General features: G+C 48.6%; 1 protein-coding gene across 1 annotated transcript; it reads left to right on the top strand.

Moving 5' to 3' along the window:
- The first annotated feature begins 613 nt into the window (after positions 1 to 613).
- LOC128367009 (advanced glycosylation end product-specific receptor-like) lies at positions 614 to 8,797 on the top strand. The gene is made up of 7 exons (XM_053327765.1): positions 614 to 641; positions 5,531 to 5,905; positions 6,598 to 6,900; positions 6,971 to 7,049; positions 7,144 to 7,198; positions 7,682 to 7,812; positions 8,743 to 8,797. The coding sequence occupies exons 1-7, from the start codon at positions 614 to 616 to the stop codon at positions 8,795 to 8,797; spliced, it is 1,026 nt and encodes a 341-aa protein (XP_053183740.1).
- The last annotated feature ends 1,047 nt before the right edge of the window (positions 8,798 to 9,844 follow it).

Raw genomic sequence — 9,844 nt, 5'->3', positions numbered from 1 at the left:
AGAGAGAGAGAGAGAGAGAGAGAGAGAGACATAGAGAGAGAGACAGAGAGAGAGACAGAGAGAGAGACATATATATATATATATATATAGAGAGAGAGAGAGAGAGAGAGAGAGAGACAGAGAGAGAGAGAGAGAGAGAGACATAGAGAGAGAGAGAGAGAGAGAGAGAGAAAGAGACAGAGAGAGAGACAGAGAGAGACATAGAGAGAGAGAGAGAGAGAGAGAGAGACTGAGAGAAAGAGAGAGAGAGAGACATAGAGAGAGAGAGAGAGAGAGAGAGAGAGAGAGAGAGACAGAGAGAGAGAGACAGAGAGAGAGACAGAGAGAGAGACATATATAAAGAGAGAGAGAGAGAGAGAGAGAGAGAGAGAGAGAGAGACAGAGAGAGAGAGAGACAGAGAGAGGAAGAGAGAGTTCAATAGCAGTCACAACTCAAAAAGGAAGGAGCAGAAAGACGCAGAAAGAAGCAGAAAGAAAGAAAGAAAGGAGCAAAAAGACGCAGAAAGAGGCAGAAAGAAAGAAAGAAAGGAGCAAAAAGAAAGAAAGAAAGGAGCAGAAAGAAAGAAAGGAAGAAAGAAAGAAAGAAAGGAAGATGGCAGGATGGGACAGAACGATGTACAGCTTCATGTTGCTGCTTACAGGTGAGACTAAACATCTTTTTATTGATTTTAATCTTTAAAACACACAAACTTTTCTTTAACTGTAAAGAATCATTTATAATAATAATCATTATTAAGTATTAATAACTAAGCCTTCATTCATTAATGTATATATATAAATAAATAACTATAGAAGCACTAACTCTATTCTTTATCATTAATAATCTACTAACTCTCTGAGTGTAGAACAGATGTTTCCTCATGTTGTAATAACTAATTTATTACACAAACAGGAAGCTGAGGGACTTCTTCAAATTACAACATAAAAACATAAAGACAGTTATAAAACTAAACCTAGATTACACTGAGGTTAACTGTCACCTAGCAACAGAGCAGCAGCCTCACAGGTTAACTGGCACGATGTCACCTAGCAACAGAGCAGCAGCCTCACAGGTTAACTGGCACGGTGTCACCTAGCAACAGAGCAGCAGCCTCACAGGTCACACAATGTCACCTAGCAACAGAGCAGCATCCTCACAGTTTAACTGGCACGATGTCACCTAGCAACAGAGCAGCATCCTCACAGGTTAACTGGCACAATGTCACCTAGCAACAGAGCAGCAGCCTCACAGGTTAACTGGCACGATGTCACCTAGCAACAGAGCAGCAGCCTCACAGGTTAACTGTCACCTAGCAACAGAGCAGCAGCCTCACAGGTTAACTGGCACAATGTCACCTAGCAACAGAGCAGCAGCCTCACAGGTTAACTGTCACCTAGCAACAGAGCAGCAGCCTCACAGGTTAACTGGCACGATGTCACCTAGCAACAGAGCAGCAGCCTCACAGGTTAACTGGCACGATGTCACCTAGCAACAGAGCAGCAGCCTCACAGGTTAACTGGCACGATGTCACCTAGCAACAGAGCAGCAGCCTCACAGGTTAACTGGCACCTAGCAACAGAGCAGCAGCCTCACAGGTTAACTGGCACAATGTCACCTAGCAACAGAGCAGCAGCCTCACAGGTTAACTGTCACCTAGCAACAGAGCAGCAGCCTCACAGGTTAACTGGCACAATGTCACCTAGCAACAGAGCAGCAGCCTCACAGGTTAACTGTCACCTAGCAACAGAGCAGCAGCCTCACAGGTTAACTGGCACGATGTCACCTAGCAACAGAGCAGCAGCCTCACAGGTTAACTGGCACGATGTCACCTAGCAACAGAGCAGCAGCCTCACAGGTTAACTGTCACCTAGCAACAGAGCAGCAGCCTCACAGGTTAACTGGCACAATGTCACCTAGCAACAGAGCAGCAGCCTCACAGGTTAACTGTCACCTAGCAACAGAGAGCAGCAGCCTCACAGGTTAACTGGCACGATGTCACCTAGCAACAGAGCAGCAGCCTCACAGGTTAACTGGTACGATGTCACCTAGCAACAGAGCAGCAGCCTCACAGGTTAACTGGCACGATATCACCTAGCAACAGAGCAGCATCCTCACAGGTTAACTGGCACAATGTCACCTAGCAACAGAGCAGCATCCTCACAGTTTAACTGGCACAATGTCACCTAGCAACAGAGCAGCAGCCTCACAGGTCAACTGGCACGATGTCACCTAGCAACAGAGCAGCAGCCTCACAGGTTAACTGGCACGATGTCACCTAGCAACAGAGCAGCAGCCTCACAGGTTAACTGGCACGTTGTCACCTAGCAACAGAGCAGCAGCCTCACAGGTTAACTGGCACGGTGTCACCTAGCAACAGAGCAGCAGCCTCACAGGTTAACTGGCACGATATCACCTAGCAACAGATCAGCATCCTCACAGGTTAACTGGCACAATGTCACCTAGCAACAGAGCAGCAGCCTCACAGGTTAACTGTCACCTAGCAACAGAGCAGCATCCTCACAGTTTAACTGGCACGATGTCACCTAGCAACAGAGCAGCATCCTCACAGGTTAACTGGCACAATGTCACCTAGCAACAGAGCAGCAGCCTCACAGGTTAACTGGCACGATGTCACCTAGCAACAGAGCAGCAGCCTCACAGGTTAACTGTCACCTAGCAACAGAGCAGCAGCCTCACAGGTTAACTGGCACAATGTCACCTAGCAACAGAGCAGCAGCCTCACAGGTTAACTGTCACCTAGCAACAGAGCAGCAGCCTCACAGGTTAACTGGCACGATGTCACCTAGCAACAGAGCAGCAGCCTCACAGGTTAACTGGCACGATGTCACCTAGCAACAGAGCAGCAGCCTCACAGGTTAACTGGCACGATGTCACCTAGCAACAGAGCAGCAGCCTCACAGGTTAACTGTCACCTAGCAACAGAGCAGCAGCCTCACAGGTTAACTGGCACAATGTCACCTAGCAACAGAGCAGCAGCCTCACAGGTTAACTGTCACCTAGCAACAGAGAGCAGCAGCCTCACAGGTTAACTGGCACGATGTCACCTAGCAACAGAGCAGCAGCCTCACAGGTTAACTGGTACGATGTCACCTAGCAACAGAGCAGCAGCCTCACAGGTTAACTGGCACGATATCACCTAGCAACAGAGCAGCATCCTCACAGGTTAACTGGCACAATGTCACCTAGCAACAGAGCAGCATCCTCACAGTTTAACTGGCACAATGTCACCTAGCAACAGAGCAGCAGCCTCACAGGTCAACTGGCACGATGTCACCTAGCAACAGAGCAGCAGCCTCACAGGTTAACTGGCATGATGTCACCTAGCAACAGAGCAGCAGCCTCACAGGTTAACTGGCACGATGTCACCTAGCAACAGAGCAGCAGCCTCACAGGTTAACTGGCACGATGTCACCTAGCAACAGAGCAGCAGCCTGACAGGTTAACTGGCACGATATCACCTAGCAACAGATCAGCATCCTCACAGGTTAACTGGCACAATGTCACCTAGCAACAGAGCAGCATCCTCACAGTTTAACTGGCACAATGTCACCTAGCAACAGAGCAGCAGCCTCACAGGTCAACTGGCACGATGTCACCTAGCAACAGAGCAGCAGCCTCACAGGTTAACTGGCATGATGTCACCTAGCAACAGAGCAGCAGCCTCACAGGTTAACTGGCACGATGTCACCTAGCAACAGAGCAGCAGTCCTCACAGGTTAACTGGCATGATGTCACCTAGCAACAGAGCAGCAGTCTCACAGGTTAACTGGCACGATGTCACCTAGCAACAGAGCAGCAGTCCTCACAGGTTAACTGGCACGATGTCACCTAGCAACAGAGCAGCAGCCTCACAGGTTAACTGGCATGATGTCACCTAGCAACAGAGAGCAGCAGCCTCACAGGTTAACTGGCACGATGTCACCTAGCAACAGAGAGCAGCCTCACAGGTTAACTGGCATGATGTCACCTAGCAACAGAGCAGCAGGTTAACTGGCACGATGTCACCTAGCAACAGAGCAGCAGCCTCACAGGTTAACTGGCACGATATCACCTAGCAACAGAGCAGCATCCTCACAGGTTAACTGGCACAATGTCACCTAGCAACAGAGCAGCATCCTCACAGTTTAACTGGCACAATGTCACCTAGCAACAGAGCAGCAGCCTCACAGGTCAACTGGCACGATGTCACCTAGCAACAGAGCAGCAGCCTCACAGGTTAACTGGCATGATGTCACCTAGCAACAGAGCAGCAGCCTCACAGGTTAACTGGCACGATGTCACCTAGCAACAGAGCAGCAGCCTCACAGGTTAACTGGCACGATGTCACCTAGCAACAGAGCAGCAGCCTGACAGGTTAACTGGCACGATATCACCTAGCAACAGATCAGCATCCTCACAGGTTAACTGGCACAATGTCACCTAGCAACAGAGCAGCATCCTCACAGTTTAACTGGCACAATGTCACCTAGCAACAGAGCAGCAGCCTCACAGGTCAACTGGCACGATGTCACCTAGCAACAGAGCAGCAGCCTCACAGGTTAACTGGCATGATGTCACCTAGCAACAGAGCAGCAGCCTCACAGGTTAACTGGCACGATGTCACCTAGCAACAGAGCAGCAGTCCTCACAGGTTAACTGGCATGATGTCACCTAGCAACAGAGCAGCAGTCTCACAGGTTAACTGGCACGATGTCACCTAGCAACAGAGCAGCAGTCCTCACAGGTTAACTGGCACGATGTCACCTAGCAACAGAGCAGCAGCCTCACAGGTTAACTGGCATGATGTCACCTAGCAACAGAGAGCAGCAGCCTCACAGGTTAACTGGCACGATGTCACCTAGCAACAGAGAGCAGCCTCACAGGTTAACTGGCATGATGTCACCTAGCAACAGAGCAGCAGGTTAACTGGCACGATGTCACCTAGCAACAGAGCAGCAGCCTCACAGGTTAACTGGCATGATGTCACCTAGCAACAGAGAGCAGCAGCCTCACAGGTTAACTGGCACGATGTCACCTAGCAACAGAGCAGCATCCTCAGTGCATCATTGTATGCTACCTTGAGCCTCTGCATACTCTTTTTCTCATAGTTACACCAGCATGTAGAAAACTTCCTCGTGAGCATGTTGAGAATAAATGTTACAGCTGTCGATGGATGTTTTAACATGTGTAACATGGACCTCTGGTCGTGAGCTTTGGGTCGTGACCCAAAGAACAAGATGGCGGGTACAAGCGGCTGAAATGAGCTTCCTCCGTAGGCTGGCTGGGCTCTCCCTTAGAGATAGGGTGAGAAGCTCAGTTATCCGGGAGGAGCTCGGAGTAGACCCGCTGCTCCTCCGCGTTGAGAGGAGCCAGATGAGGAGGCTCGGGCATCTAGTCAGGATGCCTCCCGGACGCCTCCCTGGTGAGGTGTTCAGGGCACGTCCCACCGGTAGGAGACCCGGGACACGCTGGAGATGGAGAACAAGAAATAATCAAAGACGTAGAATTGATTGATTAATATTTTATAAATGTGTGTCTTGTTATTTCCAGGTGCTGCTGCTGCTGCAACTGTAAGCTATCCAGACCCTGTTTGTGCTGTAAGAGGATCGACTGTGGTCCTGCCCTGCACCTTCACACCACAGAGCTCTTTCACTCAGGGTGGGAGACTAGTTCCTCTGAAGATCATCAGAGTCCGCTGGTGTGTCAACCATGAAATTTGTCAGCTCACCACTCCGTCTGTGTATGACAGCAAGACACCAACAGCAAACCCTCGTTACAAATACCTGGGAGACATGACTGGAAACTGCACTTTACAGATCAGTGATATTCAGGAGATTGACAGCACAACCTTCCGCTTCAGGATGGAGGCTGACAACAGAGCAGGACATTTTACTGGGAAGTCAGGAGTGAACGTCACAGTTATTGGTAAGAGCTTCAGTGAGTTATGATTAAATATGTGATAGGCCACGCCCACGCACAATGTTTGGTACGGTAGACCACGCCCAGTCATATTGACCAAAAGGATAGGCCACGCCCACTCACATTGATCAATACGATGGGCCACGCCCACTTACGATGACAAATACGGTAGGTCACGCCCACCCACACTGATCGATATGGTAGACCACGCCCACCCACCCTTAACAATACGGTAGGCCACGCCCACACATACTGACCAATATGATAGACCACGCCCATTCATGAATATCTTTACGATCGGCCACGCCCATTCACAAATATCAATATGGTAGACTACGACCACTCACACTGGTCAATACGGTAGGCCACGCCCACTCACAACGATCAATGCGGTAGAGCACGCCCACTCCCACTCACAGGCACCATAGAAACATCCCAGCTCTCATTGACGTGAAGTTATTGAGACCTTTTTTATTTTTATTTAATAAAATGCTATGCTGTTCAGATGACATCATGATTCTGTATTTATCTCCATGGCAACGTCCCTCAGTCCTTCTCGTCATATGAAGCACAGCAGACCAACAGGACCTGGATGTGTCACACACACACACACACACACACACACACACACACACACACACACACACATTTATGACTAACACTGGTATTATTCTAACTAAAATGCTTTTTTACTTTAGATTTTGTTAAAATGAAGATTCAGAGCTCCGAAGCTGCTGAAGACCTGAACCAGAATCAACACGTCACTCTGACCTGCAGCACGTCAGTCTGCAACTTCCACCAGCTGGAGGTCACCTGGTTCAAAGATGGAAACGCCCTCCTGCCGTCTGGCCCCACCCTCCAGCTCGGCCCGCTGACTGCAAAGGATTCTGGGAACTACACCTGTGCTCTGAAAACCAATCAGAAAACAACGTCTCTGCCGTTCGCTGTGCGTGTGGAGGAAGAAGAAGAAGAAGAAGAAAAAGGTTTGTTAGACACAGACAGTTTGGGTTTGGGGGGGTTATAACAGGAAGTGACACGCCTCTCATGCTCGTTGTGCTGTTTGTTTTACAGGAAGTGACACGCTTCTCATCCTGGGTGTGCTGTTTGGCGTCCTGCTGCTTCTCTCTCTCATACTGTTCCTCATCAGGAGGTGAGTGTGTGTGTGTTATAATGTGTATGTGTGTTATAATGTGTGTGTGTGTTATAATGTGTGTGTGTGTGTGTGTGTGTGTGTGTGTTTGCAGGAAAGTGTCAGCAGCAGGTAAAGAGCAGACAGCTGGAGGTGAGATGGATCAAAAGGTGAGTCACTGATGAGTTATCATATACTATATACTGTATATCCCTCCTGTTGTCCTCGAGGGTTAAGGAAGGAAAGGAGGAAGGAAGGAAGGAAGGAAGAAAGGGCGGAAGGCAGGATGGAAGGAAGAAGGGAAGAAAGGAAGGAAGGATGCATGAAAAGGAGGAAGAAGGAAGAAAAAGAGGGAGGGAGGAAGGATGGAAGGGAAGAAGAAGGAAGGAAGGATGGAAGGGAGGAAGAAGGAAGGAAAGGAGGGAAGAAAGAAAGGAAGGAAGGAAGGAAGGAAGGAAGGAAGGAAGGAAGGAAGGAAGGAAGGAAGAAGGAAGAAAGGAGCCATGAGCACCCATCATCCTGGGTGGAGCCATGAGCACCCATCATCCTGGGTGGGTTAGAGTTAGGAGCCATGAGCACCCATCATCCTGGGTGGAGCCATGAGCACCCATCATCCTGATAGTGACTGATAGTGATGACTCTTCTCTTTGCAGCAGCCTGACATCATCTACAGCAACTTCCTGCCGCCAGCGGAGCGACAACAGGAAGTGGAACAGGAAGTGGAACCGGAAGGAGAGGAAGTCAGCTACGCATCGGTCCAGTTCAGACACACCAACCCAGCCAGGTGTGTGTGTGTGTGTGTTATAATGTGTGTGTGTGTTATAATGTGTGTGTGTGTGTGTGTGTGTGTTATAATGTGTGTGTGTGTGTGTGTGTGTGTGTGTGTTATAATGTGTGTGTGTGTGTGTGTGTGTGTGTGTGTGTGTTATAATGTGTGTGTGTGTGTGTGTTATAATGTGTGTGTGTGTGTGTGTGTGTGTGTTATAATGTGTGTGTGTGTGTGTGTGTGTGTGTGTGTGTTATAATGTGTGTGTGTGTGTGTGTGTGTGTGTTATAATGTGTGTGTTATAATGTGTGTGTGTGTGTGTGTTATAATGTGTGTGTTATAATGTGTGTGTGTGTTATAATGTGTGTGTTATAATGTGTGTGTGTTATAATGTGTGTGTGTGTGTTATAATGTGTGTGTGTGTGTGTGTGTTATAATGTGTGTGTTATAATGTGTGTGTGTGTGTGTGTGTGTTATAATGTGTGTGTTATAATGTGTGTGTGTGTGTGTGTTATAATGTGTGTGTGTGTGTGTGTTATAATGTGTGTGTGTGTGTGTGTGTGTCTCCTCTTCCTCCTTCTCCTTTTCCTCTTCCTCCTCCTCCTCCCCCTCCTCCTCTTCCTCCTCTACGTCCTCCTCTTCCTCCCCCTCATCCTCTTCCTACTCCTCCTCCTCTTCCTCCTCTTCTTCCTCCTGCTCCTCTTCCCCCTCCTCCTCTTCCTCCTCCCCCTCCTCCTCTTCTTTCTCTTCCTCCTCATCCTCCTCATCCTCCTCCCCCTCCACCTCCTCTTCCTCCTCCTCCTCTTCCTCCTTTTCATCCTCTTCCTCCTCCTCCTCCTCTTCCTCTTCCTCTTCCTCTTCCTCCTCCTCCTCCTCCTCCTCCTCCTCCTCCTCCTCCTCCTCCTCTTCCTCTTCCTCCTGATGACTCCTCCTGTATTTGTGTTACAGAGCACCGGAGCAGGAAGCAGGTGATGTCATCTACTCATCATTGGCCAGCAAGTGATGATGTCAGCTTCTTGTCATGACTTCCTGTTTGTTTCCTTCACAATAAGTGTCATTGTAAGCAGCATTTCATTTATGAGCTTTTATTCTGAAGTAACTTTTAAAATATTTATGGTACTTTAATGTGAAAATATTAAAATAAACTAAATAGTGAAATAAACTGGTTTCTACTGGTCTGCTTAAGGAAGGAAGGAAAGAAGGAAGGAAGGAAGGAAGGAAGGAAGGAAGGAAGGAAGGAAGGAAGGAAAGAAAGAAAGAAGGAAGGAAGGAAGGACGAAGGAAAGGAAGGAAGGACGGAGGAAAGAATGAAGAAAGGAAGGTAGGGGGAGGAAAGAAAGAGAAGGAGGGAGGGAGAAAGGGAAGAAAGAAGGAAGGAAGGAAAGAAGGAAGGAAGGGAAGGAAGGAGGGAGGAAGGAAAGGAAGGAAGGACGGAGGAAAGAAGGAAGAAAGGAAGGTAGGGGGAGGAAAGAAAGAGAGAAGGAGGGAGGGAGGAAGGGAAAAAAGAAGGAAGGAAGGAAATAAGGAAGGAAGGGGGATGGAGGAAGGAAAGAAGGAAGGGAGGAGAGAAGGAGGGAGGGAGGAAGAACAGATGGAAGGAAGGAAAGGAAGGAAGGAGGAAGGAAAGGAAGGAAGGAGGGAGGGAGGAAGGGAAGAAAGAAGGAAGAAAGGAAGGATGGAGGAAATAAGGAACGAGGGAGGGAGAAAGGAAAAGAGGAAGGGAAGAAAGAAGGCAGGAAGGGAGGAAGGAAGGACGGAGGAAAGAAGGAAGGACGGAGGAAAGAAGGAAGAAAGGAAGGTAGGGGGAGGAAAGAAAGAGAGAATGAGGGAGGGAGGAAGGAAAGAAAGAAGGGAGGAGAGTAGGAGGGAGGGAGGAAGAACAGATGGAAGGAAGGAAAGGAAGGAAGGAAGGAAGGAAGGAGGGAGGAAGGAAGGAGGTCTGTGTTTAATCTGAACTGGTGTGTTTGTCTCAGAGCAGAAACAGGAAGTGATACTTTCTATGAACATGCTTAGTTCTCAGCAGTGAGGACAGAAGAAGAGAAAGAGGAAG

The sequence above is a fragment of the Scomber japonicus genome, chromosome 10 (genome assembly GCF_027409825.1).
Source record: "Scomber japonicus isolate fScoJap1 chromosome 10, fScoJap1.pri, whole genome shotgun sequence".
Taxonomy (NCBI): Eukaryota; Metazoa; Chordata; class Actinopteri; order Scombriformes; family Scombridae; genus Scomber; species Scomber japonicus.
Note: the sequence above shows the minus strand (reverse complement) of the source record. Positions and strands in the feature narration are given on the sequence as shown.